The 25,538-nt window shown below is 43.9% G+C and overlaps 1 protein-coding gene and 1 pseudogene across 3 annotated transcripts in view; both read left to right on the forward strand.

Annotated features, from left to right (window-relative positions):
- The first annotated feature begins 2,153 nt into the window (after positions 1 to 2,153).
- Positions 2,154 to 7,942, forward strand: LOC135573300 (solute carrier family 41 member 2-like; annotated as a pseudogene).
- A 2,092-nt stretch (positions 7,943 to 10,034) lies between these two features.
- Positions 10,035 to 25,538, forward strand: part of LOC115134441 (nuclear transcription factor Y subunit beta) — a 37,165-nt gene continuing 21,661 nt past the window's right edge. Inside the window, exons 1-3 of one of the 3 annotated variants that reach the window (XR_010464732.1) lie at positions 10,035 to 10,144; positions 16,174 to 16,267; positions 16,612 to 16,745. Coding sequence is in view for 2 of the 3 variants with exons in the window: in XM_029668408.2 (XP_029524268.1) it covers positions 16,174 to 16,267; positions 16,612 to 16,745 (228 nt within the window). In the remaining variant the exon portion in view is untranslated. Of the gene's footprint in view, positions 10,145 to 10,204; positions 10,478 to 16,173; positions 16,268 to 16,611; positions 16,746 to 25,538 lie in introns of those variants that run through there. The other 2 variants (XM_029668408.2, XM_029668409.2) reach the window with 2 other exon arrangements.

Below are 25,538 nucleotides of genomic sequence, written 5' to 3' on the forward strand. Positions count from 1 at the left end.
TGTGGCAGCATTGGGAGTTGTTCCAGAGTCACAGAGATCTTCATCCTGGTGCCAGTTGCTGTGGAATAACAGCCTCCACTCTTCTGGGAAGGCTTTCCACTAGACATTGGAACATTGCTGAAGGGACTTGCTTCCATTCAGCCACAAAAGCATTAGTGATGTCGGGCACTGATGTTGGGTGATTAGGCCTGGCTCGCAGTCAGCATTCCAATTCATCCCAAAGGTGTTTGTTTGGGTTGAGGCTGGGGCTCTGTGCTGGCCAGTCAAGTTCTTCCACACCGATCTCGACAAACCATTTCTGTATGGACCTCGCTTTGTGCACAGGGGCATTGTCATGCTGAAACAGGAAAGGGCCTTCCCCAAACTGTTGCCACCAAGTTGGAAGCTCAGAATCATCTATAATGTAATTGTATGCTGTAGCATTAAGATTTCCCTTCACAGGAACTAAGGGGCCTGAACCATGACAAACAGCCCCAGACCATTATTCCTCCTCCACCAAACTTTACAGCTGGCACTATGCATTGGAGCAGGCAGCGTTCTCCTGTTATCTGCCAAACCCAGATTCATCCGTCGGACTGTCAGATGGTGAAGCGTTTTTCATCACTCCAGAGAACGCGTTGGCATTGCGCATGGTGATCTTATGCTTGTGTGCGGCTGCTCGGCCATGGACACGCATTTCATGAAGCACCAGACGAACAGTTCTTGTACTGACATTGCTTCCAGTGGCAGTCTGGAACTCGGTAGTAAGTGTTGCAACCGAGGATAGACGTTTTTTATGCACTACGCGCTTCACGCGTGGTCCCGTTCTATGAACTTGTGTGGCCTACCACTTAAACGGCTGACCCATTGTTGCTCCTAGAGGTTTCCACTTTACAGTGACAGCACTTACAGTTGACCGGGGCAACTCTAGCAGGGCAGAAATTTTACGAACTGACTTGTTGGAATCCTATGACGGTGCGACATTGAAAGTCACTAAGCTCTTCAGTTAGGCCATTCTAATGCCAATGTTCGTCTATGGAGATTGCATGGCTGTGTGCTCGGTTTTATACACCTGTCAGCAATGGGTGTGGCTGAAATAGCCAAATCCACTCATTTGAAGGGGTGTCCATATACTTTTGTGCATATGTAGTGTACCATTCTGACCTTGGGAGGCCCAGGTTGTAAATTACAGCTCTAACAGCTAGCTAGGTATTTACAGCAACAGACGAACACCAACACTAGTTTAAAAACACCATTTATCCCTATCCTCACATCACCTCATTGTCCGACATAGGTTCATGCATGCCAATTCCTCCCTGCAATAAGGCCCTCTTCACTAGCATCTTAGTGTGAGACTGCAGTTGCTATAGGGAAGGTGCGTCTTTCTACATACCACGTCCTCTCTATCACGGGGGCACGTGTGTATCCATGAATCATTATTACTAATGACCATTTACCATAGTCAAAAGCTTGCATGCTCTTTCTGTCTATGGGACACAGAATATTCAGCAAAGAGACCACAGGATACAACTAAAACTGTAGGTGTCTTCCATATTAGAGACCTTTTGGTTGCTAAATAATTTGATGACTCAAATAAAACCAATGCTTAAAATCTGAGAGACCGACCAGACTCTGTAGAGCTTGTGATCAAGGACAGTCAAATACATTATTCATGTGGTTTTATATTTTGAATGCTGGTTAGGGAAAGTTGTATAACTGATTGCCTTCAACCGAGATGTGTTTTCCACATTTAACCCAACCCATCTGAATCAGAGGGGTGGGTTAACTGCCTTGCTCAGCAGCAGAACAACAGATTTTTACCTTGTCAGCTCAGGGATTCGATCCAGCAACCTTTCAGTTACTTGCCAAATTCTCTAACCACTAGGCTACCTGCCGCCCCTAGGTTACTTCTTGATTGGTCCAGATACCAGGCACATATAAACTCTATTTCAACAATTTCAATGTCACCATCTGTGTTTACGGGTTTTTAATTTACCACTGGATATAAGGGGAAGTGAATAATGCCACTCAAGGCTATTTCATCCCCTGTGCCTTCCCCCAGTCTGCTGCTTCGCCCAGCTGTAACCACATTGCTTTCATTTGTGCACCTCTTTGCTCCTCAATTCATGCACCTTGGTTGGAGAGCCATGCAACTCTGAATAGTTGACTGAACCACACTCGACTGTGTCCTCCCAGGGATGATCGTGGTGGGAGTGATCATCGGCTCCAAGAGGATAGGCATCAACCCAGACAATGTGGCCACTCCCACCGCTGCCAGCTTCGGTGACCTCATCACCCTGGCCTGCCTCAGCCAGGGGCTCTATGAATGCATAGGTGAGGGGAGAGAGCAGCAGGCATAGAGAAGAGGAAGGAAGGGGTGGGGGGGTAGTTGAGAGGGGCAGTGAGAAAGAGAGAGAGTTTTAGGTAACTAGGGGGCAGTCTGGCCCATTTACTGGAGAGTCATAGCTACATTTATGGCTCTGACACTAGTCTGTCTGGCTATCAACTGTGTTTGTTTAGCAAGTATGTCTGCTCCTCTCTGTCTCCACAGAGTATTATCCCTATATGGCGTACCTGGTGTGTCTGATCTGCCTCTGCCTGACCCATCTATGGGTGGTCGTCTCCTTCAGAAACACAGACAGTTGCATCCTACTCTACACAGGCTGGGAACCAATCATCACTGCCATGGTCATCAGCAGGTCTGCTACCCTGTTCCGTGCCCCTGAAGACCAGTCACAGCATTCAAATTTTGTGAACTTCATGGAAATACCATGCTTCAATTTTTTTTCTTCTCTAGTATCGGATGATACTAGATCGGAACATCGGAGCATCCTGAACACAACTGTATAAGACCCGAACATGGCGGGAATGTTAGTCTACACGCCAGTTATGAGTAGTAAGACGGGGAGCTGGGTTTTTAGGAGCACACATTCAGGATCCTTCAAGAAAATGGTAAGTCATAATGCATATGATCATTGTGTCTCTCCTCCTCATCTCAATCTAGGTTGTTGGGGGGAACTTGGTTGCCAACTAGTCCAGTCGCATCACCACTGATCTGCAGGCAGGTGCCTGAGGATCGAAGGAGCTGCTACAACCCCTGCAGGACCTTTTGTAGCTCAGGTAATGACACACACATGACCAATCCCTTTAACATTACACTCAACTGAATGACCTGATTAGTGTAGTGTTAGCTAGCTACATAGTTGTCTTTGCTGTCTTCGTATCCAAGATAATTGTGTAGTTTAGAGTGTGTAGTCTTAGAGTGATTATCTTAATTTACCGAGGTTAGCTAGCCAGCTATTTGTCGTCCTTAACGTAGGAGACACTGCTAGCTAGCCAACAGCTAGCCAACGTCCACCGAATTGAACTTCCTCACTCAACAACCCGGTCGCATTCCGCTTCGCTCCACAGGTAGTATCACATTTTCATTTCATTTCATTACAGTACAACGGTTTGATTTGTTTGATCGTAGCTAGCTACATAGCTAGCTACATAGCCGTCTTTGTATCAAAGATAATTGTGTAGTCTAGAGCGATTTTCTAGGTTAGCTAGCCAGCTATTGTCGTTCTTTTAACGCAACGTAACGTAATCAACACTGCTAGCTAGCCAGCTAGCCCCGAATAGCAGCACTGTCGAAACTATCACACCCAACGGAACGACTTGATTAGTGTAGTGTCAACAACGCAGCCACTGCCAGCTAGCCTACAAAGTCAACAACGCAGCCACTGCCAGCTAGCCTACTTCAGCAGTACTGTATCATTTTAATCATTTTAGTCAATAAGATTCTTGCTACGTAAGCTTAACTTTCTGAACATTCGAGACGTGTAGTCCACTTGTCATTCCAATCTCCTTTGCATTAGCGTAGCCTCTTCTGTAGCCTGTCAACTATGTGTCTGTCTATCCCTGTTCTCTCCTCTCTGCACAGACCATACAAACGCTCCACACCGCGTGGCCGCGGCCACCCTAATCTGGTGGTCCCAGCGCGCACGACCCACGTGGAGTTCCAGGTCTCCGGTAGCCTCTGGAACTGCCGATCTGCGGCCAACAAGGCAGAGTTCATCTCAGCCTATGCCTCCCTCCAGTCCCTCGACTTCTTGGCACTGACGGAAACATGGATCACCACAGATAACACTGCTACTCCTACTGCTCTCTCTTCGTCCGCCCACGTGTTCTCGCACACCCCGAGAGCTTCTGGTCAGCGGGGTGGTGGCACCGGGATCCTCATCTCTCCCAAGTGGTCATTCTCTCTTTCTCCCCTTACCCATCTGTCTATCGCCTCCTTTGAATTCCATGCTGTCACAGTTACCAGCCCTTTCAAGCTTAACATCCTTATCATTTATCGCCCTCCAGGTTCCCTCGGAGAGTTCATCAATGAGCTTGATGCCTTGATAAGCTCCTTTCCTGAGGACGGCTCACCTCTCACAGTTCTGGGCGACTTTAACCTCCCCACGTCTACCTTTGACTCATTCCTCTCTGCCTCCTTCTTTCCACTCCTCTCTCTTTTGACCTCACCCTCTCACCTTCCCCCTACTCACAAGGCAGGCAATACGCTCGACCTCATCTTTACTAGATGCTGTTCTTCCACTAACCTCATTGCAACTCCCTCCAAGTCTCCACCCACTACCTTGTATCCTTTTCCCTCTCGCTCTCATCCAACACTTCCCACACTGCCCCTACTCGGATGGTATCGCGCCGTCCCAACCTTCGCTCTCTCTCCCCGCTACTCTCTCCTCTTCCATCCTATCATCTCTTCCCTCTGCTCAAACCTTCTCCAACCTATCTCCTGATTCTGCCTCCTCAACCCTCCTCTCCTCCCTTTCTGCATCCTTTGACTCTCTATGTCCCCTATCCTCCAGGCCGGCTCGGTCCTCCCCTCCCGCTCCGTGGCTCGACGACTCATTGCGAGCTCACAGAACAGGGCTCCGGGCAGCCGAGCGGAAATGGAGGAGAACTCGCCTCCCTGCGGACCTGGCATCCTTTCACTCCCTCCTCTCTACATTTTCCTCTTCTGTCTCTGCTGCTAAAGCCACTTTCTACCACTCTAAATTCCAAGCATCTGCCTCTAACCCTAGGAAGCTCTTTGCCACCTTCTCCTCCCTCCTGAATCCTCCTCCCCCTCCCCCCTCTCTGCAGATGACTTCGTCAACCATTTTGAAAAGAAGGTCGACGACATCCGATCCTCGTTTGCTAAGTCAAACGACACCGCTGGCTCTGCTCACACTGCCCTACCCTGTGCTCTGACCTCTTTCTCCCCTCTCTCTCCAGATGAAATCTCGCGTCTTGTGACGGCCGGCCGCCCAACAACCTGCCCGCTTGACCCTATCCCTCCTCTCTTCTCCAGACCATTTCCGGAGACCTTCTCCCTTACCTCACCTCGCTCATCAACTCATCCCTGACCGCTGGCTACGTCCCTTCCGTCTTCAAGAGAGCGAGAGTTGCACCCCTTCTGAAAAAACCTACACTCGATCCCTCCAATGTCAACAACTACAGACCAGTATCCCTTCTTTCTTTTCTCTCCAAAACTCTTGAACGTGCCGTCCTTGGCCAGCTCTCCCGCTATCTCTCTCAGAATGACCTTCTTGATCCAAATCAGTCAGGTTTCAAGACTAGTCATTCAACTGAGACTGCTCTTCTCTGTATCACGGAGGCGCTCCGCACTGCTAAAGCTAACTCTCTCTCCTCTGCTCTCATCCTTCTAGACCTATCGGCTGCCTTCGATACTGTGAACCATCAGATCCTCCTCTCCCACCTCTCCGAGTTGGGCATCTCCGGCGCGGCCCACGCTTGGATTGCGTCCTACCTGACAGGTCGCTCCTACCAGGTGGCGTGGCGAGAATCTGTCTCCTCACCACGTGCTCTCACCACTGGTGTCCCCCAGGGCTCTGTTCTAGGCCCTCTCCTATTCTCGCTATACACCAAGTCACTTGGCTCTGTCATAACCTCACATGGTCTCTCCTATCATTGCTATGCAGACGACACACAATTAATCTTCTCCTTTCCCCCTTCTGACGACCAGGTGGCGAATCGCATCTCTGCATGTCTGGCAGACATATCAGTGTGGATGACGGATCATCACCTCAAGCTGAACCTCGGCAAGACGGGCTGCTCTTCCTCCCGGGAAGGACTGCCCGTTCCATGATCTCGCCATCACGGTTGACAACTCCATTGTGTCCTCCTCCCAGAGCGCTAAGAACCTTGGCGTGATCCTGGACAACACCCTGTCGTTCTCAAATAACATCAAGGCGGTGGCCCGTTCCTGTAGGTTCATGCTCTACAACATCCGCAGAGTACGACCCTGCCTCACACAGGAAGCGGCGCAGGTCCTAATCCAGGCACTTGTCATCTCCCGTCTGGATTACTGCAACTCGCTGTTGGCTGGGCTCCCTGCCTGTGCCATTAAACCCCTACAGCTCATCCAGAACGCCGCAGCCCGTCTGGTGTTCTACCTTCCCAAGTTCTCTCACGTCACCCCGCTCCTCCGCTCTCTCCACTGGCTTCCAGTTGAAGCTCGCATCCGCTACAAGACCATGGTGCTTGCCTACGGAGCTGTGAGGGGAACGGCACCTCAGTACCTCCAGGCTCTGATCAGGCCCTACACCCAAACAAGGGCACTGCGTTCATCCACCTCTGGCCTGCTCGCCTCCCTACCACTGAGGAAGTACAGTTCCCGCTCAGCCCAGTCAAAACTGTTCGCTGCTCTGGCCCCCCAATGGTGGAACAAACTCCCTCACGACGCCAGGACAGCGGAGTCAATCACCACCTTCCGGAGACACCTGAAACCCCACCTCTTTAAGGAATACCTAGGATAGGATAAAGTAATCCTTCTCACCCCCCTTAAAAGATTTAGATGCACTATTGTAAAGTGGCAGTTCCACTGGATGTCATAAGGTGAACGCACCAATTTGTAAGTCGCTCTGGATAAGAGCGTCTGCTAAATGACTTAAATGTAATGTAAATGTAACATGCATGTGAACACAACATTAATTAAATCTTCTGTTGTCAGTGTCTTTTACCTGTCAGTTTAACTATCTATACCTCTCTGACAAGAGCCAATCATCGCTCTGCCCAGGTGCTGCTCCTGTCTATCACCTTCTTAGCTGCAGCTTTTCTACAGGTAAACCATGAAGCAAGAGAGATCAGTTAGGCCAATTCATGTGTCTCAGTAGTCATAAGTGGGTTATTTCTCCTCTGCTCCTTTATTAACACTGATACGGAATATACCAAACATTAAGAACACCTGCTCTTTCCATGACATAGACTGACCAGGTGAAAGCTACTGTATGAGCCCTTATGGATGTCACTTGTTAAATCCACTCCAAATCAGTGTAGTTGAAGGGACAAATTATTTTTAAGCCTTTTGAGACATGGAATGTGTATGTGTGCCATTCAGAGGGTGAATGGCGAAGACAAAAGATTGAAGTGCCTTTGAACAGGGTATGGTAGTAGGTGCCAGGCACACCGGTTTGAGTGTGTCAAGAACTGCAATGATGCTGGGTTTTTCACGGTCAACGGTTTCCCGTGTGTGTCAAGAATGGTCCACCAGCCAATGGACATCTAGCCAACTTGACACAACTGTGGGAAGCATTGGAGTTAACATGGACCAGCATCCCTGTGAAACGCTTTTGACACCTTGTAGAGTCCATACCCCGACGAACTGAGGCTGTTCTGAGGGCAAAAGGGGGGTGATCTTAATGTTTGGTATAGTCAGTGTATACTATAATAAAGGGCTGACTCACTATTTTTCTCCCTTCAGTATATCTTCCTCTGTGTTCTCTTCTCTCAGGTCTTCACTCTGCTGTCTTGCTGACCGGATGGTCCATTGCCTGTGGTGGACGGGCAAGGACCCAGACAGTTACTCCATCCCCTACCTCACCGCTCTGGGGATCTATTGGGCACGGCCCTCCTCGCTCTGGCCTTCTTCCTGCTCTGGCTCATAGGGGAGCAGGTTCCCACTGGAGACTGACACCCTGGGTGCTTCATCTTATACTATTCTCCTTTGATTCTGCCTGGGTAAAAGTAGGCACGAAACGTAGCAATGCCTTCAAATTATGTAGGCAACTCCACACACAGTTGAGAAATTCTAAACATTCCCTTTACAAGTCAAATGTTTAATACATTTATTTGAATTTATTCAGACGATTGCTTTGTGGTGTTGGTCCATCAGTTGGTTGAAATTTGAGACAATATCCACAGGAGAGTGTTATTAATCCGACTTCATAATGCAGTTCTCTGCCATTAACAATCAAGATTTGTTTGCTCGTGCACATGACGAAAGTAACCGAAGTCTGCAGGTGTTTACATGGTTTTTCGCATGTGCCAGGTTATATAAATTTGAACGGCAGTACAGGCGCTCTAAAAAGTCAGATAAACAATACTTTTTTGTGGAGATTTTGTCTCTTTGTTTCGACTGGCTGAAGGACCAACTGCACAGACAACTGGTAAAGTTCAAATACTGAACAAAAATATAAACGCAACATACAATGCAAATTTAAAAGATTTGACTGAGTTAGTTCATATAAGGAAATAAGTCAATTTAAATAAATTCATTAGGTCCTAATCTATGGATTTCACGACTGGGAATACAGATGTGCTTCTGGTCACAGGTATCTGTATCTGGAGTGATCACCATTTGCCTCATGCAGTGTGACATCTCCTTTGTATAGAGTTGATCAGGCTGTTGATTGGCTCCTGGGTGGCTTCTTGCCATCCAGGGCCTCTATACCAGGCGGTGTCAGAGGAAGGCCCTAAAAATTGTCTAAGACTCCAGCTACCCTAGTCATAGACTGCTCTCTCTGCTACCGCACGGCAAGCAGTACTGGAGCACCAAGTCTAGATCCAAGAGGCTTCTAAACAGCTTCTACCCCCAAGCCATAAGACTCCTGAACATCTAATCAAATGGCTACCCAGACTATTTGCATTGCCCCCCGTTCTACGCTGCTGCTGCTACTCTCTGTTATTATCTATACATAGTCACTTTAATAACTCTGCCTACATGTACATATTACATCAAATACATCAATTAACCAGTAACCCCTGTATATAGCCTCGCTATTGTTATCTTAAGGAATCATTGCTTTCACCTGGTCAGTCTACGTCATGGAAAAACAGGCATTCCTAATGTTTTGTACACATGTATATTTGTATTATTTTATAAAATGGCATCTAGTGGTCTTTTTGGGTACTGCAGATGATCAAAGGTCTGTAATTATTTCTGGCCCTGCGGCCTTCTCACATGTAAAATATATAAAATAATGAAAGAAGATGATTTTAAAATAAAACATTTACTGACCAAGCTGTAAAACATGATCCTAAATAAAAACCATCAACTTAGCCTAGTGGTTAGAGCATTGGACTAGTAACTGAAAGGTTGCAAGTTCATATCCCAGAGCAGACAATGTAAAAATCTGTCGTTCTGCCCCTGAACAGGCAGTTAACCCACTGTTCCTAGGCCGTCATTAAAAATAAGAAATTGTTCTTAACTGACTTGCCTAGTTAAATAAAAAATAAAAACATTGGTGTTTAATATGAGGCCTCAAGTTTCAGCATGAAATATCCATTTACACACTTATTTATTTTACTATGTCTAAATGTCTTTGTTGTAAATGTTTTGGCACCAAACTGGTGGCAGTTGTGAAAAAAACTTAGCTATTTTCTCTTGAACCATATGTTCTATCCCCCTCATTGACACAGATATATATATATATATATATAAATACCATATATGTATACATTTTTTTAAAGTGAATAAAGTCTAAATTACCTCAATTACCATACCCTAGTTCTGACAATGTGAGACAATAATATTGCAGTTACTTCCTTCCCTTATGAAAAAAGATTGTCCAAAATATTAGTCAATCTTTTTTTGTTAAGGGTTATATGTGTGACTTGTTTTGTGAGTTGAGATTGAGTCCAACAAACCGTCTAGTGAATAAAAATAAAATATTCAAAAACTTGTTCTGCATCTATATGACGAGTAGCCTAATTTCCAGGTACCAGTAGTAGAAGACAGGTCTATTGGACAGTGAAAACATTGCTCCCCTAGCGGCAGAGTGAGATAGAGATTTTGGGACGCAGAGCTTCGCGCTGGGACTGGTTCTCTCGCAGCCATTTTCTGTCCAACCACACGGCCGTTTAGAGAAGCTAACCAACCAGGGCTGTATCGGAGGTTTGTGGCTGGCTCCGGCCAATGATTGCTATCCGATTTCGCTTTACCTCGAATCGAAATCTCCGCATTTGACTGTTTCTTTTTATTTGATGGTAGTGTGAATGGGAATTAGCAGCGGGAAAGTAGAAATTAAGACTGCGAGTTGTTAAATTACAGGACTCGCTAGTAAATGGTTTCTCACGCACAGGCCCTCCAAACAAAGACTAGCTCAGACAATTCCTAAAATCATCTGTCAAATGTAGCTATGGTAATTGGCTATGTTAGGCATGGTCGAACAGGTGAAGTCGACGGGACATCTTGAATATTGTTTAAACATGAAGAATTTTTCCAATCGTGAGTTACTAATCGATTTAACAATGGCCATTAAATGGTGCGCATTTTGATTTAATATGAATGTGAGTTGGCTAGTACGAGCTAACATTAACGTTAGCTCTCCTTCCCATCTAGCTAGCGCATCTTGTTATCATTGCTAGCTAACGTTAGCTAGGTATCTAATGTTATCTTAAGTATACATGATAACTGTTCTGTCTCCGCGTATTTACCTCGACCTTAATGCCGTCTCTGGGTTTTTGGCAAGTTCGCTTCGTCGACATAAGCTAGTTAACGTTATATTCGCTACTACTAGCCAACCAGTTAGCCATTGTATTCCCCTCTGGCTAGTTGTCAGTCAACGCGGGAACAAAGAGAATGTTGCAGGGCTCTGGAAAAACTAGTGTTAGCTAGACTCTAGCTGGGTAGTAAAAGCGGCTTATAGATTCATGACCATCCATGCCTGAACTAGTAACAAATCGTAGTTTTATGCAACTGTATGTTAGATTCTTCATTCCATGCTAATGTACTCTGTTTTAGCCGCGACTAGACAGCGGTGCTAGAATGAGATAGATATTTCACCGGATGTATAAATGTGAAGCATCCGCTTGGCGTTTCCACTCCAGTAGCGGGGGGATGGCCGGTGTTGTGCCGAAAATCACCACCCTACCAGAACCCCCCCCCCTTCTAATTTTCTTAATTTTGTGGCTAGAGTCAAATACTTTATATATAGAACAAACTTCACGTCAGGAAAGGCAACCGAAATGAATAATACATGTACGTGTGTTTAATATAACAGAGGAGGGAGTGAAATGTTGGCAAGCAATAAATGGCTGAATAATTATCCTTACTTTCAAAAATACTAGTCGAGTAAGACATGGGAGAGATGACACATTTTGGCAAAGAGATTTAATTATAGACTAATACAAAATATATTTAATTATAGACTAATACAAATCAGTGGCAGATTTAGGTTGGAGCGACATGGGCAGCTGCCCAGGGTGGCAATTTACCGGGCCCCACCCGCACATGGGCGCCCCCGGGTGTGGGTGCGCGCTGAAGGAGGGGGAAACAAATAGCCAAACTAAAAACTGCAGGCAAAAAAATGCTTTCTGCTACTAAGATCAGTGAAATGTGGGATAAACTGACAACGTAGTGAAGAGCAGAAATTTCAACTAGCAATCAAGTCGCAGCATTGAAGAACGTGAAGGGGGGGGGGGGATTTGGGAGATTCTGCTAATGTTCTAATCGATTAAACATTCGATCTCAATACAGTTTTCTTAACGCAAAACTGAAATATGTTACTTACAGAGTGAACTACGTTTTGTAGACTTTACCCCTTTTCAAAGATTTAAAAAGTTGCGTTGTTTGGAATGCAATGGCAAATTGAGTTATTTCACATGCATTCCCTAAGGGAAATATGCAAATATTCGCTAGAATGCGCCAATAGGATCTCGCTAGCTCGTGCTTGACTCTGCCCACCTTGCTTGTTCTATCCACTGACTGTCCATTTCAAACGACAGGCTGTGGTCTATCTTGGTATAATTAGACAAATCTTTGGCTACAACAACCTATGCTTTCTTCTTTGGTATCATTGCGTTCGCACATTTTGTTTGTGCATGCAGCCACCTACTGTGCTGTAGTGTGTGTTCAATCACGTTACATTTGTGATATAAAAAGGAAGGGGGATTAAAAATCCAATACCCCATTCCAGCACTATGCAAACAGCCTGGGAGGAGGAGACACCACCACTCAACGCACCCTGTAACTCTTCTGAAGTCAAATCTCATAAACAGTACCAGTCAAAAGTTTGGACACACCTACTCATTCTCAGGGTTTTTCTAAAAAAAAAAAAACTATTTTATACATTGTAGAATAATAGTGAAGACATCAAAGCTATGAAATAACACATGGAATCATGTAGTAACCAAAAAAGTGTTAAACAAATCAAAATATATTTGAGATTTTTCAGAGTAGCCACCATTTGCCTTGATGGCAGCTTTGCAAACTCTTGGCATTCTCTCAACCAGCTTCATGAGGAATGCTTTTCCAACAGTCTTGAAGGAGTTCCGACATATGCTGAGCACTTGTTGACTGCTTTTCCTTCACTTTGTGGTCTAACACATCCCACACCATCTCAATTGGGTTGAGGTTGGGGGATTATGGAGGCCAAGTCATCTGATGCAGCGCTCCATCATTCCTTGGTCAAATAGCCTTTACACAGCCGGAAGGTTTGTTGGGTCATTGTCCTGTTGAAAAACAAATTATATTCCCAGTAAGCGCAAACCAGCTGGGATGGTGTATCACTGGAGAATGCTGTGTATCACTGTGATATTCATGCTGGTTAAGTGTGCCTTGAATTCTAAATAAATGACTGACCGTGTCACCAGCAAAGCACCATCACACCACCTCCTCCATGCTTCACGGTGGGAACCACACATGCAGAGATCATCTGTTCATCTACTCTACATCTCACAAAGAGATGGCAGTTGGAACCAATAATCTCAAATCTGGACTCATCAGACCAAAGGACAGATTTCCACCGGTCTAAGGTCCATTGATCGTGTTCCTTGGCCCAAGCAAGTGGTGTCCTTTTTAATAGTGGTTTCTTTGCACCAATTTGACCATGAAGGCCTGATTCACGCAGTCTCTTCTGAACAGTTGATGTTGAGATGTGACTGTTACTTGAACACTGAAGCATTTATTTGGGCTGTGATTTCTGAGGCTGGTAACTCAAATGAACTTATCCTCTGCAGCAGAGGTAACTCTGGGTCTTCCTTTCCTGTGGCAGTACTCATGAGCCAGTTTCATCATAGCACTTGATGTTTTTTGCAACTGCACTTGAAGAAACGTTCTTGACATTTTCCGTATTGACTGAACTTCGTTTTAATGTACTGATGGACTGTCATTTTGCTTTTCTTATTTGAGCTGTTCTTGCCATAATATGGACTTGGTCTTTTACCAAATAGGGCTATGTTCTGTATACCACCCCTATCTTGTTACAACAGAACTGATTGACTCAAACGCATTAAGAAGGAAAGAAATTCCACTAACTTTTAACAAGGCACACCTGGTAATTGAAATGCATTCCAGGTGACTACCTCATGAAGCTGGTTGAGAGAATGCCACAAGTGTGCAAAGCTTTCAAGGCAAAGGGTGGCTACTTTGAAGAATCTCAAATATAAAATACATTTTTATTTAACACTTTTTTGGTTACTACATGATGTACTACTATATGTGTTATTTCATAGTTTGGATGTCTTCACTATTATTCTACAATGTAGAAAATAGTAAAAGTAAAGAACAACCCATGATGTGGTGTTTAGTTGGTGTTTCCTAACTTTTGACTGGTACTGTACCTAATACTTATCTGCAGCTGCCACCACCTCTATTTTCTGTGATTTAAGTTCCATTGCTGTGGTACAATTCATAAGCCATTGCTATGAACGATAAGAAGCCAAACTTACTGAAGAATAAATCACTCGTTGGCCTATCCCTTTGTGCTGGCACAAATCTACTTGCACCCTTGACCCATCCTTTAATTTCTTCACTGCCTCAGCATATGACACCTTCTACACTACTCTGACTCTAGCCACCTCAACCTGTCTGTCTCGCACCGGACACTTCAGATCCCCAGCAACATGGGCACCCCCTACAGTTGACACGCACAACTTCATCGATTGAAACTACACAATCCTCTATCCCATGCCTTCCTGCACACTTCCCACATTTTGGAAACTCCCTCTTACAAACTGCTGCTACATGACCATAAAAGTTGCACCTGAAACAGCTCAGTAGATTCGGCACAAAAGCTCTAACAGGATAACAGATATCCTAACATGACTTTGTCAGGTAGCGACTCTGACACCTCATAAGGACTGCCGGTGGCTCCTCTGTTTCACCACCCTTGCGTCGCACCAAACAGCGCGGGCATCGCACCAAACAGTGGGAAAATTCCAAGGATCTTGTACTTCAATTGCTCCACCTTCACGCTTAACACTACCCCAGTAATCCCTGCTTTCAATACCCTGTTCCTAAGATCAAAGTAAGATACAGATCTTGACCCAAGTTGTGTGACACGGAGCGCCTGCTCCCTCTGATTAGAAGAAACAAACAAATATCACAAGTCCACTACAGTTTACGTTCACTGATTCAACTGCACAAAACTAGTTTCTCACCCACCCTGAAGCCACATGGATCAGCCCAAGCGAAAGGTCCACTTTCTCCAAAAACCTCACTCCTGCTGGACCAGATTCTTCTTTATCATGTCCAACGATGCTAAGCTCGGGTTCCAAGCTCTTCAGAACACCTTCCACCTCACTTAACTTAACCTCATGCACTTCTATTGCCCCTACAGAACTCGGTCTCTGGCACACGGCTCATTCTGTTTGCACTTCACAACACTACTCTTCTTCGACAGCCCATTCATTGTTATCGCCGTCTTCCTCAGATTCAAATCCAACCTCTGCTTTCTTCATTCTCTTCCTCTTTTTATGCCTCCATTCCTCCTCAGAAATTCATGTTTCTGTGTCCATGTCCCAATATTCCTGATCTTGTTCCATGATTCCCATGTAGCACCATTCTGCTCAAGACCACTTGTTTCATGCCAGCTAACAACCGCAAGATGTCCTCTTCGTCTGAAAAAAAATGCTTCCCAGGCGACTAACATGTGCTTTCAGTTTTTGATTGGCTATTTGGATAGTTCATCCAGCCAGTGATTGGTTAATGTAGCTAAAACAGAAACAGGTTAGAATACACAGTCAACCCATATTGTTGTATTTCCCATGAATGGATTAGGGTCTATCTGCAGACCGCGTTTTCTACATGCTGCGCCCACTACGTGTCACTTACTACATGTCACGCCCACTGCTATTGAGGCTGTTATCTAGCTAGGACACTTGCACACACTGTCCTTTGCCACAGTTATTTTAACATTACGACGAGGGTAATCACAACCCGGTAGTGCCACGCGGGAGTTGAGTTGTCGACATTAGCTAGTTACTTCCCTCATCGTAACGTTAACAGAACTGCGGGAAAGCAGTGCTTAGCAGGTGGGGGCGAAAGACACTACCGGTGTCCCCTAGCCTCGCTAGCTAGAAGCTTCCTTTGGTGTTTTTTTTTTGGTGGTTGGCATTGGTGCATTACTGCAAGCTACTGTGCTGGAGTGTGGCGCAGAGACAGCTAGCAGCCTCAATGGCAGTGGACACGGCATGTGTCGTGGAAATATTCAGTCAATAATATTTCTCAAATACCAGAGCCAGTGAGTTCAAATAGACTTTATTACAAAGTAACACAAGCCGAGCTGGTTCATGAAGCAACTGCCTTTCCAGCCTTGGGACACACGTTTTATACAGTTTTCATCCTTACGTCACACACATAGTAACTCCTCTTCATGTTAATGATTCATCCCCTCTGGCATTTAGCCACCATTATCTTCTTGCCTTGCACTAATTTTAGCTTGGTTTCACATTAGGTCATAGATTCCATTGGTGGCGTAACCACAGCGACCGTAAACATTAGGCCATAGCAATGGTTTTAAAATATGCAGACTCCCAAGACAGGTGCATGTCTAATGGTGCCTAATGACCTAGACACACACTTATTCTTACTACTCTAAGATGTCACACATGTACTGAAAAGTTCCCAATACTTGTAGTTAGTGACATATATATATATAGTGCACACTACAAATAACAGTTATAACTTCTGTCTGTTTACAGATGGACGGCGACAGTTCAACCACCGACGCCTCTCAGTTGGGAATGTCAGGGGAGTACATGGCAGGAAGCCACTACGTTCTTCAATCACAGGACGGTAGGTGGTGGAACTCACCTCACAGACTAAGCACCCCTAATCAGCAACATCCTCTTTTCTGACATCCACAATCCCTTGGTCATAATAACTTGGGTGCCCAATGATGCTGGACACAATCAGAGCACCCCTATATAAACATAAAGATACTGACATGGCACTATCACCTTTCACAAGCCCAAAGATGCTTTACAAATAACCAGGCTTACATACTGTAGTAATCATAAATGATCAGGATTGACATGAACCAAGTCACATGTAGATTTTATCGAGATGCAAGTAGAGAAGATTTGTATAGGCACAATGTGGTGTTGAACAGGGATCTAACATGCCCCTCTCCCTGACAGATGATGGGGATGAGAGCCTGCATGACCATGAGGAAGGCAACGGCAGCAAGGAAAACTTCCGTGAGCAGGACATCTACCTCCCCATCGCTAACGTGGCTCGCATCATGAAGAACGCCGTCCCACAGACAGGAAAGGTATGAATTCAAATCAAATGTTATTTATCACGTGGCGAATACAGCTGGTGTAGACTTTACAGTGAAATGCTTGCTTACGAACCTTTCCCAACGATGCAGAGGTTACAAAATAAAATAGTAACTAACACGAGGAATAAAATACAGAGGAATGGAGGAAGTACCAGTACCAGATCAATGTGCAGAGGTACTTGAGGTAGATATGCACATGAAGGCAAGGTAGTGACTAGGCATTCAGATAATAAGAGTAAAATGGAAACAGTAGCAGCAGCAAATTATGAGTGTAAAAGTGTGTGTGTGTATGTATGTTTGTGTTGTGTCTTAGGGTTGGGCGGTATACCGTATTTTACGATATAATGGTATTGATGCACGGCCCGGTGTGGTGGAATATTCTAATCAAGTGTGAGAGACTTTGTCATTTCTTCAAACAATCATCTTTGTCAACCTCTAGTGACTCCCCATCCCGGGTCCGGGAGCGTAATCATCGACTGACACTAATTAGCATAACGCGACGGACATAAATATTCATGAAAATCACAAGTGAAATATATTGAGACACAGCTTAGCCTTTTGTTAATCACCCTGCCATCTCAGATTTTCAAAATATGCTTTACAGCCAAAGCTAGACAAGCATTTGTGTAAGTTTATCGATAGCCTAGCATAGCATTTTGTCCAGCTAGCAGCAGGTAACTTGGTCACGGAAATCAGAAAAGCAATCAAATTAAATTGTTTACCTTTGATGAGCTGCGGATGTTTTCACTCACGAGACTCCCAGTTAGATAGCCAATGTTCCTTTTTTCCAAAAATATTATTTTTGTTGGCGAAATTAGCTCCGTTTGTTCTTCACGTTTGGCTGAGAAATCGCCTGGAAATTGCAGTCACGAAAACTCAGAAAAATATTCCAAATTAACTTCATAATATCGACAGAAACATGGCAAACGTTGTTTATAATCAATCCTCAAGGTGTTTTTCAAATATCTATTCAATAATATATCCATTGGTTTTTCAGTAGGACCGATTGGAATAATGGCTGCCTCTGTATTTTACGCGAGAATCACTCTGGGAGCCATTAGGTGACCAGTTGCGCAATGTAGCCGCTAACGGGTATTCTTCAACATAAATGCGTAAAACTACGTCATAATGCTGTAGACACCTTGGGGAATACGGAGAAAAAGAAATCTGGTTGATAGCCCATTCACTGCTCAATAGGGACGCATTGGAACGCAGCACTTTCAAAAGATGAGTCACCTCCGGATTGGATTTTTATCAGGCTTTCGCCTGCAACATCAGTTCTGTTATACTCACAGACAATATTTTTACAGTTTTGGAAACTTTAGAGTGTTTTCTATCCTAAACTGTCAGTTATATGCATATTCTAGCATCTTGTCCTCACAAAATATCCCGTTTACCACGGGAACGTTATTTTTTCCAAAAATGAAAATACTGCCCCCTAGTCACAAAAGGTTAAATATCGATTAATTATTGCAATAATGAAGCTGTCGACCCCACACTCTAAAATGTGTTGCCGAGGCTTAACCTTTACAGAAATGCCTTTGTTCTTTATATAGTAGACCTAAAAATGCTTAGTCAAGGATGGTTCCACACCTCCCATGCAGACCAAGGGGCATCATAAGACACTCCGGGTTCATCCTATCTTTATCTGCACTGGGGGCTATTGTCTCAACCCCACCTTGGCTTAGTTTTCCAGATGCCAGGATGATTTTGAGACAAAGAAGGATTATGTTCTACTCCCTCAGGCTCAGTCAGACCCCAGGCTCAGTCAGACCCCAGGCTCAGTCAGACCCCAGGCTCAGTCAGACCCCAGGCTCAGTCAGACCCCAGGCTCAGGTCAGACCCTAGGCTCAGGCAGACCCCAGGCTCAGGCAGACCCTAGGCTCAGTCAGACCTCAGGCTCAGTCAACTGGGTGAAAAGGTTACCTCAGTCTGTCGCAACTGAGTGAGGCTAATGGGGGCCAAAATGACAGGAAGTCACTCCAGACATAGTTCCTCTAACGGTAGCTCAACGGTTCCCCCAAGTTGGGCAAGCAAGCACCTTTGACTGTCGGCCCAGATGATGTATGGTCGTACTGGTCACACACACACAAAACATGAATCTTTCGCCCAGAAACAGGCTCCAAACAGAACAATAGCTCTATCGCTGACCTGACCTCAGCCCAAATTCCTCACTTCTCCCCAACTCACAGCTGTCATGTTGACTTGTGTCAGACCGTACCCTTCTCCTTTCCATAGGATACCTGATGTCTAAGAAAAATATGTTCTGACAAAATGTAAACGTTCCCCTCTCTCCCTCAGTACCATGAACAAGGATATTTCATATTTTAAGTTTAGAAGTCAGAACCCATTAGAACAATGCTGTTTTTATTTTGCTTCTTAATATAAATCCACTAGTGTTCTATAATGACACTTAGTTTGTGTTTCTTACATCAGCAAACAGCTAGTCTGTCTTAGCAAATTGCCCTAAATATTTTGAGACTCTAATTGTTAGCCGCTAATGCTAATAGCTAGCTAGCTAATAAATGTACTGAGAGCAAACGTAGCTTGATAATACAGCCTGAAAATGCCAGTGGTGGTGTAGACCTAAATTAGCATGTTGTTTGTGCAACAGTATCTTCTAAATCAAATCGGAATACATGAAGCATGAATATATTAGCTATGAGAAAACATTCAATGTAGCAGAAGATTATAGGGTCCCCTTGGAAACACTTATCAACAATTTGGTTCCTACCCTGTCACAATAACTCTTCCCTGGCATTTTCATTCATTCTCATGTCAAACAACACTGTATTCAAAGTGCCTACTATTATATTATAACTATAGAATTAGAATAATCATTATATTTCCATGATTCCAACAGTTCACCCAAGTTCTTTGCTCCAAATTGATGAAAATGAAAATATTGTTTTGTTCTTTAGTATGAAACAATCAGAATGGAGAAAGACCCATTGAAATATGTGTTGCCACTGTTGCAACGCGTACATTCTAAGTGATTTCAATGGGTCTTTCTCCATTCTGATTGTTTCATACTAAAGAACAAAACAATATTTTCATTTTCATCAATTTCTGCACTCATTTGAGTCCATTTCCACACTACGCACCATATGGGCAAACAATCTAGGGCTTATTTTTAATATAATGTTGCAGTTGGGATTCGACTTCTGATTTAGAGCAAAAACTTGGGTGAACTCTGAATCATGGAAATAGAATGATAATTCTGTAAACTCGAACGGATGACTAGGAAAATCGAGGTCAAACAGCTGAGAAGATTTATACCCTCCTGTTAGGCAGTTTCGTCCTTGCACATCGAGACATCCAATACATCGCTGTTGCTAGGCAGGAACTCAGGTAGTGTGTGTCAATCAATCAAATTGATTTATAAAGCCCTTTTACATCAGCCGATGTCACAAAGTGCTGTACAGAAACCCAGCCTAAAACCCCAAACAGCAAGCAATGCAGCTGTAGAAGCACAGTGGCAAAGGAAAAACTCCCTAGAAAGGCCGTAGCCTAGGAAGAAATCTCAAGAGGAACCAGGCTATGAGGGGTGGCCAGTCCTCTTCTGGCTGTGCCGGGTAGAGATTAGAACAGAACATGTTCATAGATGACCAGCAGGGCCAGAAAATAATAATCACAGTGGTTGTAGAGGGTGCAACAGGTCAGCACCTCAGGAGTAAATTGGCTTTTCGTATTCGATCATTCAGAATTAGAGACTGCAGGTGCGGTAGAGGGAAGCATACTTAATTTTACACAGGTCACTGGATAAGAAAGAAATACTCCAGATATCACAGACTGACCCTAGCTCACAGACACATTAAATTATTGCAGCATAAATACTGGAGGCTGAGACAGGAGGGGTCGGGAGACACTGTGGCCCTGTCCGACGATACCCCCGGACAGGGCCAAACAGGCAGGATTTAACCCCATCCACTTTGCCAAGAACAGCCCCCACACCATGAGAGGGATATTTTAAACCTACTACCCTGAGACAAGTGTAGCCCACAAAGATCTCCCCCATGGCACGAATCCGAGGGTGGCACGAACCCGAGGGGGGCGCCAACCCGGACAGGAAAATCATGTCAGTGACTCAACCCACTCGAGTCATGCACCCCTCCTAGGGACGGCATGGAAGAGCACCAGTAAGCCAGTGACCCAGCCCCCATAATAGGGTTAGAGGCAGAGCATCCCAGTGGAGAGGGGAACCGGCCAGGCAGAGACGGCAAGCTTTCACACCCCTGGCCAGACTACTCAATCATCAGACCTACTGAAGAGATGAGTCTTCAATAAAGACTTAAAGGTTGAGACCGAGTCTGCATCTCTCACATGGATAGGCAGACCATTCCATAAAAATTTAGCTCTATAGGAGAAAGACCCTGCCTCCAGCTGTTTGCTTAGAAATTCTAGGGACAATTAGGAGGCCTGCGTCTTGTGACCGTAGCGTACGTGTAGGTATGTACGGCAGGACCAAATCAGAAGATGGGTAGGAGCAAGCCCATGTAATGCTTTGTAGGTTAGCAGTAAAACCTTGAAATCAGCCCTAGCCTTAACAGGAGAGTAGAGCGGCTAGCACTGGAGTAATATGATCACATTTTTGGGTTATAATCAAGATTCTAGCTGCCGTGTTTAGCACTAACTGAAGTTTATTTAGTGCTTTATCCGGGTAGCAGGAAAGTAGAGAATTGCAGTATTCTAATCTAGAAGTGACAAAAGCATGGTTAAGTTTTTCTGCATCATTTTTGGACAGAAAGTTTCTGATTTTTGCAATGTTACGAAGATGTAAACGCTGTCCTTGAAACATTCTTGATATGTTCGTCAAAAGAGAGATCAGGGTCCAGAGTAACGCTGAGGTCCTTCACAGTTCTATTTGAGATGACTGTACAACCATCAATTAATTGTCAGATCCAACAGAAGATCTCTTTGTTTCTTGGGACCTAGAACTAGCATCTCTGTTTTGTCAGAGTTTAAAAGTAAAACATTTGCCGCCATCCACTCCCTTATGTCTGAAACACAGTCTTCCAGGGAGGGCAATTTTGGGGCTTCACCATGTTTCATTGAAATGTAAAGCTGTGTATCGTGCGCATAACAGTGAATGTTAACATTATGTTTCCGAATGACATCCCCAAGAGGTAAAATATATAGTGAAAACAATAGTGGTCCTAAAACGGAGCCTTGAGGAAAACCAACATTTACAGTTGATTTATCAGAGGACAAACCATCTACAGAGACAAACTGATATCTTTCCGACAGATAAGATCTAAACAATGCCAGAACTTGTCCGTGTGGATCAATATGTGTTTCCAATCCCTCCAAGAGAATGTGCTGATCGATGGCATCAAAAGCAGCAGTCTGGGAGCACTAGGACAAATGCTGAGCCTTGGTCTGACGCCATTACAAGGTCATTTACCACCTTCACGAGTGCAGTCACAGTGCTATGATGGGGTCTAAAACCAGACTGAAGCATTTCGTTTCCATTGTTTGTCTTCGGTAAGGTAGTGAGTTGCTGCACAACAGCTGTTTCTAAACAATTTGAGAGGAATGGGAGACTCGATATAGGCCGATAGTTTTTATATTTTCCGGGTCAAGGTTTTGCTTTTCATGAGAGGCTTTATTACTGCCACTTTTAGTAAATTTGGTACACATCCGGTGGATAGTGTTGGATTCGGGGTAAACTTTGAACATTGACATACTGGAGACATGATAGATCAGAAGCATAGTATATTAAGGAGTGTAAGACTGGTTTTTACATAAGAAGTTAATGGTTCTCTGTAGAAAGACCGATGGCTTTGGAATGTCTTGGGTGGACGGGAGGAAGTCAGAATTGCAATAGGGCAAGTGGATGAACATCTGTGGATTAGGTTGAGGTCAGATCCCCTGAAGGGAGAAATTATGATTCATTACCCTATTACCCTCTTTCTGTCGAACCATAAATTGTAAGGATTGGAGAGAGGGAGGGGTTCCTAAATGGGAGTATATATATATTTGTAATGGTGGAAACATGCTTTTTTCTGAATACAGCTGTGTCAACCATTTTGGGAATTATTAAACTTGGTTAACCTCTCTGGGATATGTGGGACACTAGCGTCCCACCTCACCAACAGCCAGTGAAATTGCAGGGTGACGAATTCAAACAGAAATCTCATAATTAAAATTCCTCAAACATACACGTATTATACACCATTTTAAAGATACACTTCTTGTTAATCCAGCCACAGTGTCTGATTTTCAAAAAGGCTTTACGACAAAAGCACACCATGCAATTATGTTAGGTCAGCGCCTAGCCACAGAAAACCATACAGCCATTTTCCAAAGAGGAAGTGTCACAAAAGACAGAAATAGCGTTAAAATGAATCACTAACCTTTGATGATCTTCACCGGATGGCACTCCCAGGACACCATGTTAGACAATAAATGTGTGTTTTGTTCGATAAAGTTCATCTTTATGTCCAAATACCTAATTTGAAATTTACGTGTTATGTTCAGCAATGCATTGTCTCAAACAAATATCCGGTGAAAGTGCAGAGAGCCACATCAAATTACAGAAATACTCATCATAAACATTGATGAAAGAAAGAAGTGTTACGATTAAAGATAAACTTCTCCTTAATGCAACCGCTGTGTCAGATTTCAAAAAGGATTTACGGCAAAAGCACACCATGTGATTATGTTAGGTCAGCGCCTAGCCACAGAAAACCATACAGCCATTTTCCAAAGAGGAAGTGTCACAAAAGACAGAAATAGCGTTAAAATGAATCACTAACCTTTGATGATCTTCACCGGATGGCACTCCCAGGACACCATGTTAGACAATAAATGTGTGTTTTGTTCGATAAAGTTCATCTTTATGTCCAAATACCTAATTTGAAATTTACGTGTTATGTTCAGCAATGCATTGTCTCAAACAAATATCCGGTGAAAGTGCAGAGAGCCACATCAAATTACAGAAATACTCATCATAAACATTGATGAAAGAAAGAAGTGTTACGATTAAAGATAAACTTCTCCTTAATGCAACCGCTGTGTCAGATTTCAAAAAGGATTTACGGCAAAAGCACACCATGTGATTATGTTAGGTCAGCGCATAGCCACAGAAAACCATACAGCCATTTTCCAAAGAGGAAGTGTCACAAAAGACAGAAATAGCGTTAAAATTAATCACTTACCTTTTTGATGATCTTCATCTGGTGGCACTCCCAGGTCTCCATGTTAGGCAAATGTTTGTTTTGTTCGATAAAGTTCATCTCTATGTCAAAATACGTCCTTTTTGTTTGCGCGTTTAGTTCGGTAATCCAAATGCACAAAGTCCAGACGAAAAGTCAAAGTTCCATTATAGTTCGTAGAAACATGTCAAACGATGTATATAATCTACCTTTAGGATGTTTTTATCATAAATCTTCAATAATATTCCAACCGGACAATTCCTTTGTCTTTAGAAAGGAAAGGGAATGGAGCTCGCACTCACGGCCGCGCGCGATAAAAAACTCGAGACTTTCAGCTAGACCACTGGTTGAAACAGCTCTTATTCGCTCGCCTTTCACAGTAGAAGCCTGAAAAAACGTTCTGTTGACATCTAGTGGAAGCCTTAGGAATTGCAATCTGACCCCATAGACATAGTATATTGGATAGGCAATCACTTAAACCACAAAACTCAGATTTCCCACTTCCTGGTTGCATTTTTCTCAGGTTTTTGCCTGCCATATGAGTTCTGTTTACTCAGACATTATTTTAACAGTTTTGGAAACTTTTAGAGTGTTTTCTATCCAAATCTACTAATTATATACATATTCTAGTTTATGGGACTGAATAGCAGGCACTTTACTCTGGGCACCTTATTCATCCAAGCTACTCAATACTGCCCCCCGTTCCCAAAGAAGTTAAGCTTCTCTAGTGTCCGTGAGTTATTTACTCTGAAAAATTAGAAACTAACAATAGGGAGGCGTTATTTATATTCAACATAGGCGGGCTAAGCACAGGAAGCAGCTTTTTCAGTATTTTAGTTGGAATAGGGTGCGGTATGCAGCTTGAAGGTTTAGAGGCCATGACTATTTTCATCAATGTGTTAAGAGATAATAGTATTAAAGAACTTGAGTGTCTCCCTTGATCCTCGGTCCTGGCAGTGTTGTGCAGACTCAGGACAACTGAACTTTGGAGAAATACGCAGATTTAAAGAAGAGTCCGTAATTTGCTTTCTTATGATCATAATCTTTTCGTCAAAGAAGTTTATGAATTTATCACTGCTGAAGTGAAAGCCATCCTCTCTTGGGAAATGGTGCTTAATAGTTAGCTTTGCGACAGTATCAAAAATACATTTTCGTTTGTTCTTATTCCTCTCAATTAAGTTGGAGAAAAAAAATAGGATGATCGAAAAGCAGTGAGGGCTCTTTGATACTGCACATGTCTTTCCAAGCTAGTTGGAAGACTTCCAGTTTGGTGGAGCACAATTTCCGTTCCAATTTTCTGGAAGCTTGCTTGCTTCAGGGCTCGGGTATTTTCTGTATACCAGGGAGCTTGTTTCTTATGACAAATGTTTTTTGTTTTTAGGGGTGTGACTGCGTCTAGTGTATTATGCAAGGTTAAATTGAGTTCCTCTGTTTTTTGTACTCTGACGTCCTTGGGTAGGTGGAGGGAGTTTGGAAGGGCATCTAGGAATCTTTGGGTTGTCCGAGAATTTATAGCGCGGCTTTTGATGATCCTTGGTTGGGGTCTGATTATTTGTTTCGATTGCAAACGTAATAAAATGGTGGTCTGATAGTTCAGGATTATGAGGAAAAACATTAAGATCCACAA

Source organism: Oncorhynchus nerka, linkage group LG9a, assembly GCF_034236695.1.
Source record: "Oncorhynchus nerka isolate Pitt River linkage group LG9a, Oner_Uvic_2.0, whole genome shotgun sequence".
In the NCBI taxonomy this organism is placed as follows: domain Eukaryota; kingdom Metazoa; phylum Chordata; class Actinopteri; order Salmoniformes; family Salmonidae; genus Oncorhynchus; species Oncorhynchus nerka.